The 15,053-nt window shown below is 48.7% G+C and overlaps 2 protein-coding genes across 4 annotated transcripts in view; both read left to right on the plus strand.

The window, feature by feature from the left end:
* The window catches only part of Hm13 (histocompatibility minor 13), a 43,715-nt gene that overhangs the window by 11,618 nt on the left and 17,044 nt on the right, over positions 1-15,053 (plus strand). For all 3 annotated transcript variants that reach the window (XR_013439625.1, XM_078051576.1, XM_005320574.5), the window contains exons 3-7: positions 3,486-3,568; positions 8,798-8,886; positions 11,716-11,801; positions 11,883-12,008; positions 12,712-12,769. Coding sequence is in view for 2 of the 3 variants with exons in the window: in XM_078051576.1 (XP_077907702.1) it covers positions 3,486-3,568; positions 8,798-8,886; positions 11,716-11,801; positions 11,883-12,008; positions 12,712-12,769 (442 nt within the window). In the remaining variant the exon portion in view is untranslated. The remainder of the gene's footprint in view (positions 1-3,485; positions 3,569-8,797; positions 8,887-11,715; positions 11,802-11,882; positions 12,009-12,711; positions 12,770-15,053) is intronic.
* Positions 8,907-11,520, plus strand: Mcts2 (MCTS family member 2). Its single transcript, XM_005320572.5, has one exon. The coding sequence runs from the start codon at positions 10,224-10,226 to the stop codon at positions 10,767-10,769; it is 546 nt and encodes a 181-aa protein (XP_005320629.1). The 5' UTR covers positions 8,907-10,223; the 3' UTR covers positions 10,770-11,520.

The following is a 15,053-nucleotide window of genomic DNA, read 5'->3' on the forward strand; positions in this document are numbered from 1 at the left end:
CATTCCAACACAGCCAAGGAACTCAATGCTCAGAGAGGCGAGTGGAAGTACAGGATCTATTATACTCAGAGGCCCTAGAGAAGGAGGCACCGCACAGCACACAGGGACCCATGGGGTAGAAGTCCCAGGGAGCAGATTTAACTGTGCAGGTGAGAAGAAGAACCCCTGGGCAGGTGCCTGCGCTGGAGTTCAGTGCAGAGAACACAAGCATGAGGGGATCATTGTCATTGGTGTGTTTAAATGTCACAAGGGCACAGTCTTGGGAGGGAAATAAGGGGAACTTGTGTAGGGACCAGCCTTATCACACTGCTGCCTCTGTTACCTGGGTGGGGTGCTCACTGCCTGTGTGTGGGGATGTTGAGGCATTAGGAAAATATGAAGTTTGAAAACACAACAGCATTTCTCAACATGATAGCATTTACTTGATCTCCTCTCATTTACCCAATTGCTTTTAGGCAGCTTAAAAAATAAAATCCAATGGCATGAGAAAAACAAAGGGGTGAAGAAAAAAGTTGAAATAGGAAAAAACAAGTCTTGGGTGAGGACATTACCCAGACCCTGTGGCCTAAAGACTTGTATTCTTGCCAGAAATGGACCACAATTGTGGCTCTAACTTTCTGGCAGCCAAAGCACAAAGCAAAGTGCGTCTTAGTGCTCAATTCCCATAACCACACAGTCAAAGTAGCCAGCTTACGAGTGTGGCCTGAGCAAGTTTTTTCCTCGGAGCCCACATTGGAAGAACACTGCCTGAGGCACAGAACATCTCCACAGATGAGGCCTAATCCAGGTGCCTCCTCTACAGTAGTACTCATCCAGGCAGGCACTGGACTGCTCATCCGCTCAGTCCTTCTACATTTATTGAGTGCCTGCTACATTGGGCCCTGTGCCTGGGACACCACCGTAGCAAGAAAAAAGGCAACCCCCCCTGCCCTCAAGGAGCATCTTGTTGAGTAGTGGAGACAGACACCAGTCACATAGAGAAATATGAAATTAAAGCTCTGAGAAGGGGTGTGAAGACAAGGTCCCCCAGAGGCAGGAAAGCACAGAAGAACCCGCCTAGGATGAACCCTGCTCCTGCCCAAACCTCCATCTAAGACAAGAGCGCCTCTGTCCACCTAGCTGCTTGGCCAAAAACCCAGGGAGTCCTTGTCCTTGCTTCTCTCATCCTTCATATCCAGTCCCTGTGCACTTCCTGCGATCCTGATTCCAGAACAGATTTAGAGTCTTTTGCTGTTCGTCACTTTACTCCATGTCCCCCAATGCAGGTCACTGTATTCCCTTTGCTGGATTTGTAGGGCCCTCCTCACCCACTGGGCTCTCTGCTTCCACTCCTGTCCTTCAGGGTCTCTGTTCTGCATAGCAACAGAGGAATCCTATCAGACCATCAGATCATGTCCCAGCACATGCCCAAGTGACCTGTGGGTGGTAGTGTGGCACAGCCATCACACTGCAAAAGCCCTCCAGTGCTGACCGATCTCACTTAGGTGAATCTGAAATCTTTCGTGGTACCGCAGGGTCTGGCTCCCTCCTGTCTCCCTAGCCTCACCTCCTGACGCTCCCTTGTTCCCTTGCCCCAGGCTTACAGGCCCTTACTGTTCCCTACACACACAAACAAGCATCCACCTCAGGATCTTTCTACCTGCCCTTCCCTCTGCCTCAGGTGCTCTTCCCTGAGCTCCACAGCCTCCTCCTGCTCTGAGGCTTCTATTCTAGTGTCCTCCCTTCTGAAGGCTTTCTGTGGCCACTGTCTGAAGTAGCAGCTCTCACCCTATGTCAGTCAGTTTTTCATCACTGTGACCAAAATACCCAGCAAGATAACTTAGAGGAAGAGAAGTTTATTTGGGTCTCACATTTTCAGAGATTCAGTCCATGGTCAGCCAACTCCATTGCTCTGGACCTGAGGTGAAGCAGAACATCATGGCAGCAGGGCACAGTGGAAGGAAGGTCCTCAGCACATGGCAGCCAGGAACTGAGAGAGCGTAGAGAGCCAGTGAGAAAATATAATCCCCAGGGCACATCCCCAGTGAGCTGCTTCCTCCGGCCCCACCCCCCACACAGTTGCTACCCAGTATTCCACTCAAATTGATCCATTGAATGGATTAACCCATTGATGAGGTTGCAGCTCTCATAAACTAATCATTCCACCTCTGAACGTTGCTGCGTTGGGTATCATGTTTACACCACCATGAGCTTCTCAGGGGGACACTTAATATCCAAACTATAACAGCCCCTTCACTTAACCCCTTGCCCTGCTTTGCTTTCCTTAGCGCCAGCACACCTAACCGTACGTTATAGATCGTTGTTTCTTTTGAGATTCTTTCTCCCTCGCTGGCAGGTGAACTCCAAGCAGGCACTTCACCTTATTGCTAGCTATATTCCTAGTGTTCAGCACAATGTCCTGCCCAGCGTGGTAAACCAGTAAATGTCCACGGAATTACTGGGGGGACTACCTGAGGAAAACTTGGGCTGAGGAAGGATGAATAGGGCTGGTGAGGTGAAGGGAAAAGAGAGCAGCTCAGGAGTACATGCCCAAGTGACCTGTGGGTGGTGGTGTAACACAGCCATCACACTGCAAAAGCCAGTGTGACTGGGGCACATAGAAGAGGGGCGGAGAGGTCAGTGCAAGGGTGTGGGCCTTCAGCTTCTGGGAACAGTGGGAAGCCACTGCAAGGATTTAACCAGGGGACTGCTATGTTCAAGTTGGCATTTAAACACATTCCATCACAGCCTTACTTGAGAGCAGAGAGCCAGTGTCCCTGCCCTTCGCAGATGAGCACATCATTCCCTCGTAGTTCAACCATCACAGTAGCAAATTCAGCAAGGATACAGCAAGTGTAGAGGAACATGACATAGCTAAGGCCCAGACTTAAAACGTGACACTTGAGTTTAGAACATTTGACGGAGAATATGTCCTGTTTCACCTGACAATAAGGTGGCCAGGATGCGGCTATCAGGGCCTGCTGTCCCAACCTCCCACCACAGTTATCAGGAGGAGTTATCAGTGGAGTGGACATGGAGAGTGGGGCAGGGCACCCAGATACTTTGCAGTTAGCATGATGGTGGCTGTAATGGCCACTCTGTAAGGGCTCCTGGGATTTGGGGGCAGGGAGAGGAGATACGGAAGAGCAAGTACTGCAGCTCCAACAGCTCTCAGGTTTCTGTGCCTTGGGCTCCCCATCCACGCAGGACCACTCTGCAAGACTCTGGACACAAACGATAATTGCCTGTTTCCAGATAATGCAGTCACGGGCACACACCTCTAGACTCCTTTGGGAGGTACAGGATGGGGCTTGGAGTCCCACCCTTTTTTCTCACAGCCATAGAAAATAGGAGTACCCTGATTTTGTCTGAGGTTTCTTCCCAACTGTCCCCCGACTCCAGGGGCATGAGACCAACCTCCAGAAGAGAAGCTGGGACTCTATATATAGTTTCCTTGTGGCCACAGGCATCCTAACTTCCTGTTTCTTTTTGTATTTCTGCCTCAGATATTCTCCCAGGAGTACATCAACCTCTTGCTGTCCATGTATTTCTTCGTGCTGGGAATCCTGGCGTTGTCCCACACCATCAGGTCAGAAGGCATCTCTGCAGCATATGAAGCAGCTTTCACAGGAGCCAGAACAGGGTTTTGGATATGAACATGACCTTTGGTGTCATTCAGAGCCGGGTTTGGCCCAAAAACCCAAGGGAATCTTTCCCTTGTGTCACTAAAGGTGACCTAGGACTAGAACTGTAACATGTCTGGGCTACAGTGCCTTTATAGGGACCTATAAAAGTAACCATGGATGTTTCCCACTGCCACTGTTGTTGGGAAGGTTGTTTGTGAGCAGTAACATCCTGGTGTTGTCAGAGTACTGAGATGAGTAACGCCAGGTGCTGTGGCCTGCCAAGCATCTTGACGCGTTGTCTTTTTTCATGAGAGAAGCAGTGTGGGGAAAGATTAGGGAGGCAAGCTCTGGAATCTGACTACCTGACTTTAAATCCAGACTCTGCCACTTAATAGCCCAATGACCTTGGGCAAGTTATTTAATCTCTCTGGCCTCAATTTCCTCACCAGTGTGGTAGAAGATAATAACATCTTCCTTCTGGGGACATGTGGAAAGCTTTTAGCTTGGTTTCTCGCACTTAATATGTTCAATAACTGTTAACTTTGTTACTATCTGTGTTAACGTACCAGAGAAACTTGCATTTAGCTCTTTCTTTTAATCCTAGGTTAGTCAGGGAAACAGAAGCTCAGAGAGGTTAAGAACTTTGCTCTGTCCAGGTGTGGTGAAGCACACCTGGAATCCAAGTGACTCAGGAGGCTGAAAAAGGACTCGGGATATAGCTCGGTGGTAAAGCACCACTGGATTCAATCCCAGTATCAGGAAAGGAAAAAAAAAAAAAAACCGTTCTGGTAATACAGCTAATAAGCAACAGCGCCAGGATTCAAACTCAGGTCTGTGTGGCCCCAGTACCCATCTTTCTGCCACCACCTCCCTGCTCAAACCACCTCCTCATAAGGTGAGTGATCTGAACCAGTGTTCTCGGACAGGGAACTCCCATTGGCGTTCTCCCTGTGCAGGGCTAGCCTGTGCACTGCACACCTGTGGCAGCCTTGTTCCACTCAACAAGTGGAACTTGTACAGCTTCAGGCTGAGAACCATTGGTAAGACTGAGCAGTGGCAGCAGACCAGGAAAAGTTCCCAGAAGAAAGGAAGTCAACTTGAACTAAGCTTTCAAGGGTAGGAGGACTGGAAGAGATGCCAAAGAGAGACCAGGCCAGGAGCCAGAAGGACCATGCCTATTGAGGGTTCACCGTCAGGATGTTCCCAGAGTAGTCAAGAGAAAGAGCAGGGTCTGCCTCTATAGACAATGGACACCCACCTGGGCGTGGCCTTACTCTCCGGGAATGCTGACCAGACAGTGGCGGTCAGAACATAGGCTCCAGAGGCACCCTGGGACCAAGGCCTGGCTCTGCCAGCTTTGTAATTTTCTTAAGTTACTCAAGTCTCTGAGCATGAGTTTTTCCACCTATAAAATAGAGACTATAGACTGTCCTCACAGAGGTGCAGGAAGGATCAGAGTAGCCACACTGTGTGTGGCTTGCCTAGGGCTCAGTGTCAGGTGGCACTCGGGTAGTAGAGAAGCTGGCCCAAGGTTATATAGCTGGTTTTTCAGCTATAGTTTTGAGACTGAAGTCAGTATTGTCTTTACTTCACTGACCCTTTACCCAAAAACTCTGCTTCTAGCCAACTCGGGAGATCTCTGGTCCCATTCCCCATTCTGAAAAACCAAGGTCCAGAGAACCTAGCAGTGTCAGGACAGACCTCTGTAGTCATGATGAACCTGGGGAACTGGTGGGAAGCCATTATTCCAGGCACAGGGTCTCCTTCTTTCCCACACTGATGAAGACCCTCCCTGCAAGTCTAGCTCATCCCACCCTACCATCTGTAAAAGGCTTGACACCCCAGATCTCCCCATAGCCCAATTATCACTACACAGAGAAGGAAACCAATATATCTTGAAAGCCACTGCTAGACTATGTGCTGAGGAATTATTTCACTTTATCTCAGCAGCCCTGCAAGAAAGGTCATTTTTCTATCCAACTTCCCAAGCAGGGTGTTTAGAACCTTTATCGTTTTGACACCAAAGACATTTTTTTTTTTCATTTAGAACAATAACTGAGAGACATTGTCCCAGATTTCTTACAGATTAGCCAAGAAACAATTGTTTCTCTGTCTTCTAACCAATTCACTATTGTTAGTGATGAATATTGTCAATAGAAAAACCAACAGAGCCAGGTGCGGTGGCATATGCCTATAATCCCAGTTACTCAGGATGAGCAGGAGGATTGCAAGTTCGAGGCTAGCCTCAGCAACTTAGCAAGATCCTATCTCAAAATTTAAAAAGGCTAGGGTATAGCTCAGTGGTAGAGTGCATGAAGCCCTGGATCCAATCCTCAGTACCACTAAAAAGAAAAGAAAAAACCATCAGCTTTGCTAAAACTGCACATTGTAAAATTTGTTAATGACTAGAAACTAACAGAAAAATCATTTTCTTAATAAAACTTAGAGCAACAAAATTTGACCTGGGAAAATTAGATCTTGTCAAAATAACGGATGGCTGCGGGTAGAAGTGTACTCACCATTCAGGGTCAGAACTGTGCACTGAAAAATCTGATAGGAACCAAAGACTGTCCAATGAATGAAAATGTTATTGTAAAATGTATATGGAAAAGAAATTAATCCAGTGAAATTTTTTTGAAAATAATTTTTAATAAAAAGGGGAAATACAATTAATCATATTTTTTTAGAGAGTTGATGCAAAGATTCAATTGACTGTTCTTCAATTAAGTTGAATTTTCTTAAATACTTTCCTCAAAGAAAGTCACATGAGCTTCCTCGGGATTCTCATAAGGTGCAAAAGTTCAAGATGGAAATGGAGCTCAGAACGGGGGTGTATGACCACCAGGATTTGCAGCTGATAAGAGCAGAGTTAGGTTTTGAGCTCTGGTCTGTCTGACTCCAAAGCCAGTATTCTTTTCAGTTTGGGCAAAAATGAGGGAAAGGGAGGCTTAAGGAGGGCGGACCTGTGTTGTGCTGAGAGTTGGAAAGGAGAGGTCTGTGGAAAGACTGAGCAGAGCTGAGCCCCAAGCCATGGCAGCCCAGGCTGTGCTTCCTTCAGAATCCCTCCACCCATCTCAGGCCTCCAAGAACAAACCACAGCTCCCTGTCCTGGGGAAAGGCAGGGACCACAGCCTGCCTTCAGTCATCTATAGTCACCAAAACTCAAGCCCTAACCAAATCCCAGACATCCTCCTGACAAGGGAACTTGGGCTTATTTCTTGTCACCGCTGACTGAGCTTATATCCCAAGCAGCTAACTCTGGGAGAACAGAAGGCCCAAATCTGCCACCCCAGGAGGAACAAGCCACATCATCAGTTTCACTAACCCTTACCTTCCACTCCCAGATAAGGGCACCAGGATGTGGTTTCTTAGCAGGAAGCAGTGACCTTTAGGTTTAATGTGAGCCATCAAAGACCAGAAAGAATCTGTGCCTTCTACGAAAGTGCATTCAGAGTTGTTCAGCAAGCATTTACCAGTGTCTCAAGACACCATGGCTAGCCCGGATGGGTCAGAAATGATAACCTGGGCCCCTACCCTCAAGTTTATAGACTCCCACCAGCAAGATCATGTGACTTCCCTTGTGTTATATAGTACTTGGGATTGAACCTGGAGGATTCCACCACTGAGCTACATCCCAGCCCTTTTTATTTTTTTTTAATAAATCCTCTCAATCCTCCTGTCTCAATCACGAATAGCTGGGATTGTAGGCATGTGCCACCATGCCCGGCAGCCTATCTTTGCTCAGTAACAAAGACCTGAGTCGGGGCCAGTGGTATTCCTCAATGGTAGAACACTTTATCAGCATGAGTCGGGTCCTGGATTCATTCCCCGGCATTCACTTAATTCTTTTAATATTTCTATGAGAAAGCTATTGTTGTAGTGTTTCCGATGAGGAAAGAGAAGTTCACACTACTATTATGAGAACTGAGACTTGAATCTACGAAGTGTCACTCCAGCACTCGTGTTCTTAACCATCCCTACTCTCCTGGTTGACAAGTAGAGCACTAACCTCCCAAAGAAGAGGTGAAGGTCTTAGCTCCTCAGGTCACCTCCCTACCCACACCTACCACACACACCCTGATTTTAGACTTCCCCAAAAGCAATTTCTGCAAACTGAGCTGAAAGTAGCTTGTTAGTTGGGATTTGCCTTCCTCATTACCAACTTGATCTGATGTCACATGCTTTCAAGCTGAGGCTCTAGAAGAGTGCACTATGACAGAAGTTCACAGTTCTTCAACATCTCTGCTGCAAGACCCAGGGCTGGGCTAAACCGCTCATCTACCTGCTTTCTATCGTCACACAACCATTTGAGACAGGTGGTATTATGATCTTACGTACAGGTGAGGAGACTGAAGCCCAAGAAGACTCTGCCACTGAAGTGGTTCTCCCGGGACCACACGGCTGGTGTGTGACAAAGCAGGGTTCAGGCCTGGATTGCCAAGGCTGGTAGCCGCTCCACAGTATTACCAATCCCAAGACCAGGCTGGGCCAAGAGGCCTTTGTAGGCTATCTTGCTCTGAAGATGGTGTGGAAAATAACATCTGTTCCCTGCCTGGCCAGGAAGTGGGGCATGCTGGGTAATCATGAGGCCAGGCTGGTCTTGAGCAAGAGAGGCCTCATGGAAGAACTGAATATGAGGGTAATCCTGCCCTGGGGCTATGATTCACCTGGCTGATCAATTCCAGCTGTATTTGTAAAACTCAGCCTGTTGCTGGAAAGTAGGATAGCAAATTCTGGAGTGGGGTGGGGTGACTATCAGGTCATCCGACTTGATAGGTCTAGAAAGGAGCCCAGAAATGAGCTTCTTGACAAGGGGCTCTCATATAGGTGGTGTGGGGGCCAGACTTGGGAATCCCTGACTCATCCAAAAACTGTTTTACACAAAAGTCTGTCTGCCTAAACTCTGTATCTGTGTGTGATAAAATAAAGAGGTGATATAGAAGTTACTAAGAGTTCAGACACCTAGGTTTGAATCTCGCCTCAGACGTTATCTCCCTGTGTGACCCTGGGCAAGTTACCCTCTAAGAACATGGGTTTTCTCATCTGTAGAGTGAGAACAATAGCAACTACCTGGCAGGGCAGCTGTGAGGGTGCCAGGAGATAGAGCTTTAAATGGGTCTTGGTGGGGGTTATGAGAGCCGTGGTTGCCCATGGGGGCTGTGTTTGCCGACCAGCTTTGTCTTTCCTTCCAGCCCCTTCATGAATAAGTTTTTTCCAGCCAGCTTCCCAAATCGACAGTTTCAGCTGCTCTTCACACAGGGCTCTGGGGAAAACAAGGAAGGTCAGTGCCACCCACTTTCCCCTGTGGTATGTCTTGGGTGTCTTCCCTTCCACTCCCCTTTGTCTTTCCAATATTGGGTTCTTCAGTAGTATAACCGATGGAAGAGACTGGCTCTGGAATCTCATGGCTTATCCCAGCTCTGCCACCTAGGCATGGGACTCTAGGTGAATGCCTTACCTCCCTGAGCACTGGGTGATTTTGTTGGGGATTTTTTGTTTTGTTTTCCCCTGCCATTTATGAAGTAAAAATGATAATTTAGCACCTTCCTCATAGGCACAATTATTAGGAGTAGGAGTAAATGAATGGAAAGCACCCAGCACACTGCCTGGCTCACATAAGCACTCAGTAAAACCCCTCTGTCGGTGACCATTTTATAGGGTCTATTTTTAGTGTGATTACAGTCACACCTAAAATTTTGGAAAAGGAGTTCCACAGTTTTGTTTTGGTTTTGTATGTTTGTTTTAATGAAAACCATGGAGACCTTAAGAGAGGCTGGGATTAACAGGTTATTTACATCCTGGGTTCAAATACAGCAAGATCATCAATGGCTTAACCAAATGGAAGGTCTCCCCCCTTTCTTTCTCGTCCCCCGTCCCCCGAAATTCTAAGCTTGCAGAAGGTATCACTCTCTTGGTGCCTAGCGTATCCTACTTTGTCCCTAGAGCGCAGCGATGTTGTGATCCCTTTCTGCATCTCTAGTGCATCTGTGCCAAATAAATGATTGATGGGGTTTTCTTTTAAAAAGCTAAGCTTGCCCCGTAGAGTCTGTAGGGTCTCAAGCCCCATCTGTCTCAAGCTCTGCCATACTCAGTGGTGACCCCCCCCCCCCCCGGGTCAGAGATGTCTACCATCGGTTCACATTGCAGCCAGAGGGAAGGACAGGCATCCCTGTAGTGGACTCATTTAGCTACAGAGGGTGTTGGAGAAAGGTGGAGAACATGACCTGAGCGGGTCAGCCTCATGTCCAGTTAGGAACCATCAGCCGCGTGTCCAGTTAGGAACCACCAGCCGCGCCCCTGGAGTCTTCCGGCCACCTGACTGGCTGCTCCATCGCTCCTTCCTGCCCACGCCCCGCCCTTTCCGCTGCCCCCACTGGAGTGGATCGCTAGTGGGAAGAACATCCGGCCGAGCGCTGACGTGGGGTTCAGAGCAGCGGAAGTAGTCCATTTTACGGGGCCGTAAAGCGCGGCCGGCTGACCCGTCTTCCGGTTAGCGACAACGGCCGCGACCGTCCGCACCGGCCTTCCTGGAGCACGGAGATCATCGGACACTGGCCGCATCTCATTTTTTCTCGCTGCTGCCCACCCCAGTCGGCACCACTTCCTTCGCCTTGGATCATGTTCAAGAAATTTGACGAAAAGGAAAATGTATCCAACTGCATCCAGTTGAAAACTTCAGTTATTAAGGGCATCAAGAACCAACTGATAGAGCAATTTCCAGGTATCGAACCATGGCTTAATCAAATCATGCCGAAGAAAGATCCCGTCAAAATAGTCCGATGCCATGAGCATATGGAAATCCTTACGGTAAATGGAGAGTTACTATTTTTTAGGCAAAGAAAAGGGCCTTTTTACCCAACCTTAAGATTACTTCACAAATACCCTTTCATCCTGCCACACCAGCAGGTTGATAAAGGAGCCATCAAATTTGTGCTCAGTGGCGCAAATATCATGTGCCCGGGTTTAACTTCTTCTGGCGCAAAGCTTTATCCCGCCGCGGAAGATACGATTGTTGCGGTCATGGCAGAAGGAAAACAGCACGCTCTGTGCGTTGGAGTCATGAAGATGTCTGCAGAAGATATCGAGAAAGTCAACAAAGGAATCGGCATTGAAAATATCCATTATTTAAATGATGGCCTGTGGCACATGAAGACATATAAATGAGCCTTAGAAGAAATCCACTTGTGCTAAATATGGATATTGTGTCGTATTTGTGTTTTGTGTCTGTGTGTGACAGCATGGTGACGATGCCTCTGTGGTTATGCTGAATAAATTCAACAGATGCCTCAAAAACAAAAAAAACTAGGGTGCTCTTACCACAGAGGAGAAAACAAATTGGGGGACAAGCAGCAATCTGCTGCACTTGAATTTGGAAGGAGTGACTGCACCCTGAGACTCTGGCCAACCTCCACCACCTCTCTGGGCTTCCTCATTAGGAAGCTTGGAAGCAACTGAGAATGGGTCTGACATCAGGATGTCTACCGGGGGCTCCCCACAAGAGCAGCAACAGGAACTCCCTCCTGCCTTTTCTCCAGTCCTCCATCTCTTTCCTTCTTCTTCCTCTGCTAGTGAATTAGGGGTGCCAATAACCTTGATTCCTTTGGTAGCAAAGTAGAGTTTCCAGAATGTACTAGGACCTTGCTAAAGACCAGTAACAGCTGGCATTGATTGAGTACTTCTGTGTACCCCGCACTGTGCTAAGGACATTGTAAGGACAGACTCACTCCCATAGCAGCCCTATGAGGGAGGTGCTATTGCCTTTTTTCACAGATGAAGCTCAGAGAGGGAACTGCTTTCCCTAAGGTTACCTAGCTACCAGTGGCAGAGCCTGTGCTTCCAGCACCAAGGACCACTTCCCACTGAACTTGTATTAAACCCGTACTCTCTCTGGGTATCTTTAACCTTCTCTAGAAAATTGGGGGACTAGGGGAGGCTCCAGTGAGCTCTCTCTATCATAATATTCTCACCAGTCTGGGGCAGCCTCAGCTGAGCCCCTGGGCCTGAGGGCCTCTGACAGTGCCCACAGCCATGCCCTCCTCAGTCCAGAGGCTGACATGTGGGAGGGACAGTCCCGCCCTGGGGAGTGGACTTACCTGGCTTCTCTGCCCAGAGATCGTCAACTATGAGTTTGACACTAAGGACCTGGTGTGCCTGGGCCTGAGCAGCATCGTTGGCGTCTGGTACCTGCTGCGGAAGGTAAGTAGCTGGACCTGAGCAAAAAGGGAGGCTGGGGTGAAGGGGGCACAGCGATCTGGTCTCACCCCTTCGTTTCCCCAGCACTGGATTGCCAACAATCTTTTTGGCCTGGCCTTCTCCCTTAATGGGGTGGAACTTCTGCACCTGAACAATGTCAGCACCGGTTGCATCCTGCTGGGTGGACTCTTCATCTACGACGTCTTCTGGGTGAGTCAGCGGGGACACTGAGGATTTCCAGCTTTAACCTCCTACCTCCCTATTCCTCTGCCTCTGTGGCCCAAATGGCAGTTGTCTGATAAAAGTCAGTTCCCCAGAGCTGGTCCTCTCAGGGGCAATCTGTAAGATCACACTCAGTGCCCAGGACATTCATCCACCCTCATGGCTCTGGCAGAAGTATAACTTAATCCCACATCTCTGTAAAAAACCAAGTTGGGGTTCAGGGATGTTCAGACAAGGGCAGTAGAATGGGTCCATCAAGGTCCCTGACCTAGAGGACAGGCCGGCTGTGCTCTGGCTGCACACCAGCCCTGGGCTTCAAGACTTAACACACTCAGTCTATGAGGCCCCACTGAGGGACTGAGGTCAACCCAGCTCAAGCACACTTTCCCTGGACCCAGGTGGTCTCTTCTTCCATGGGGTGGGTTGTGCCCAGGGTTTTTAGTCTCTCAGAAGGGACAGAACCCTGAACAGACAGGCTACCTGGCTGGGGCAGTCACCTTTGAAGTTCTTTGTGTTGCTCAGAACCAGGATGAGTGGCCACCTTGCTCAATCTCAGCTCTGCTCTGGGCCTGCCAGCCCCTCTCCCACTCCCCATACATGCCAGGCAGCAGCACATCCAGAAGTCCAAGGACAGCTGTTCTTTCCTGTCTAGCCCCTCACCTCCCTTCAGACTCCTCTCTTCTCCCTCCAGGTGTTCGGTACCAATGTTATGGTGACTGTGGCCAAGTCATTTGAGGCGCCAATAAAATGTAAGTGATCAACCCCACAGTGGGGAACACACCCTGCCCTCCCCAGTTGGCTTATGGTCCCTGTTTTGGTCAATACTTCTCCCTTATCTCTTCCTCTCATACCTCTTCCTCCTCCAAGATCTCCTGGGTCTCTCCAGCCTGGTTTCCTTTTCTTTGTGTATTCTCTTGGCTGTGTTCATGAGTAGCTGCCTTCTGCCCAGGCCCTGACCTTGGGCTGCTTGGTAATGATGCAGTGTAGTGGTAAATAAGCAGGAGTGGGGAACAGCCTTTTGGGAGGCAGACAGAACAGGAGACCTCCGTGCTGAGAATTGAGAGCAGTGTTCCCCATCCCACATCTTACATGGCCTTAATTTTGTTCTTCAGCATAACCATTGTTCATAAGTGTTTCTCCCCAAATCCCCCTTTCAGCCTCCTTCATGTTTCACTGACCAATATTGGGATTTAGACAGACCCAAGTCCAAATAGGTGTGGGGGTGAGGGGGGTAGCCCAATGATAGAGCACTTGCCAAGCATGCACAAGACCCTGGATTTAATCCCCAACACAGCTAAAAAGAAAAGGGTCGGGGGAGTCCCAACTATTGGCAGCGTTAAAGAAGGGGGAAATTTGGTTATACTACAGCAAGCCCAGGTCTAGGAAATGTCAGGGGTGGGTTAATGACCCTCAATGGAGTCACCAAGAGCCAGGGTTATTTTGGTTCACCCAACCCACCAATCTCTGTATGCCCACTTGTCACTTGGTTCAGTCCTTCATGGTCCCTAGATGGGATGACAGTTCCTGGCATTGGCTTCTCACAGGCCACGTTCAGAGGCACAAAGGGGAAACCGTGTCCCATCAGGGAAGAGGTCTTTCTCCTCAAATCCCCCTTTCAGCCTCCTTCATGTTTTACTGACCAATATTGGGATTTGGACAGACCCAAGTCCAAATTGGGCTTCAGAAAGGGGGGATAGGAAAAGCACGATTAGCTTGGAGTCTCAGCCCTAGACTAACCGTAAATCACCCTCCAGGGTCACGAGGCTCAAAGGGGGCCAGAACCAGTCAGACAAGATAGTAAGGAAGGAGAAGATAGTATCAGGAAGGTGGTCAACATTCCCCAGGCCTGGTTTACTGTCCTCTCCAAGGCCAGGAGTCAGAGTATGACTTGGCCGCCTCCAGAACTAAGTTTATCAGGGAAGGGAGAACTGTTCTCTAAAGTAAGGACACAGATACTGGGCAAACCACATGAAATTCATGCCCCACAAGCTACGATGGGTGAGCCCAGGGATGGGGAAGCCTGGCGATCCCAGCCAGGATGTCAGGAGCACCTTTCCGGGTCACAAAGAAGAAATGCTCATTTACCAAGGATTCAAGGATAGCATGAGTATTTGAGAAGAGTCTACCACTTCGGCAAAGGGCTAGAAGCAGGAAAACGCATGGGACACCCTGGGAGCAAAGAACTACAGAGGCACAGAGAAGTGCAGCTGAGTTCAGCAGGGCCGCAAGGAAGGGACTGGAAAGAGGGAGACAGGCCAGATTTGGAGAAGCCAAGATTTCCTGCCTAAGAACTTGACACTGCCCATTAAGCAGTGGACGAGCCATTGTAAGGCTCTGAACAGGGAAGTGACACTTTCATATTTAGTTTCTGGTGCTTGGAATCTGACTTTCTAGGTTGGGGAGATCTGTTGTCTTAAAGTTTGTTGGTTGGTTTGTTTTTGCAGTACTGGGAATCAAACCCAGAGGTACTTTACCACTGAGCTTCATCCAAACCCTTTTTATTTTTTATTTTGAGACAGGGTCTTGCTGAGTTTACCAGGCCAGCCTTGAACTTAACAATGCTCCTGCCTTAGCTTCCTAAATAGCTGGAATTATAAGCATGTACCACTGCACCTGGCCTAGATCTTGTCTTCTAGAAGTGAGGCTCAAGAGCTGAATGATTAAGAGCACAGATGCTGGTCAAGCATGATAGCACCTGTAGTACCAACTATTACAGAGGCTGAAACAGGAAAGTCACATTAGCCCAAGAGTTCAGGGCCAGCATGAGCAACACAGCAAGACCCAACCTTCAACAACAATAGCAAAGCACCCATACTACCGGGAAGGTGGTGCTGCTTGGGAGGCTGAGGCAAGAAAATCAAAGCCAGCCTCAGCAATGGCGAGGTGCTAAGCAACTCGATGAGACCCTGTCTCTAAATAGAATACAAAAGCCCAGCGCAGTGGTACATGCCTGTAATCCCAGAGGCTCGGGAGACTGAAGCAGGAGGATTGGTAGTTCAAAGCTAACCTCAGCAACTTAGTGAGGCCCTAAGC

This window comes from Ictidomys tridecemlineatus, chromosome 5, assembly GCF_052094955.1.
Source record: "Ictidomys tridecemlineatus isolate mIctTri1 chromosome 5, mIctTri1.hap1, whole genome shotgun sequence".
In the NCBI taxonomy this organism is placed as follows: Eukaryota; Metazoa; Chordata; class Mammalia; order Rodentia; family Sciuridae; genus Ictidomys; species Ictidomys tridecemlineatus.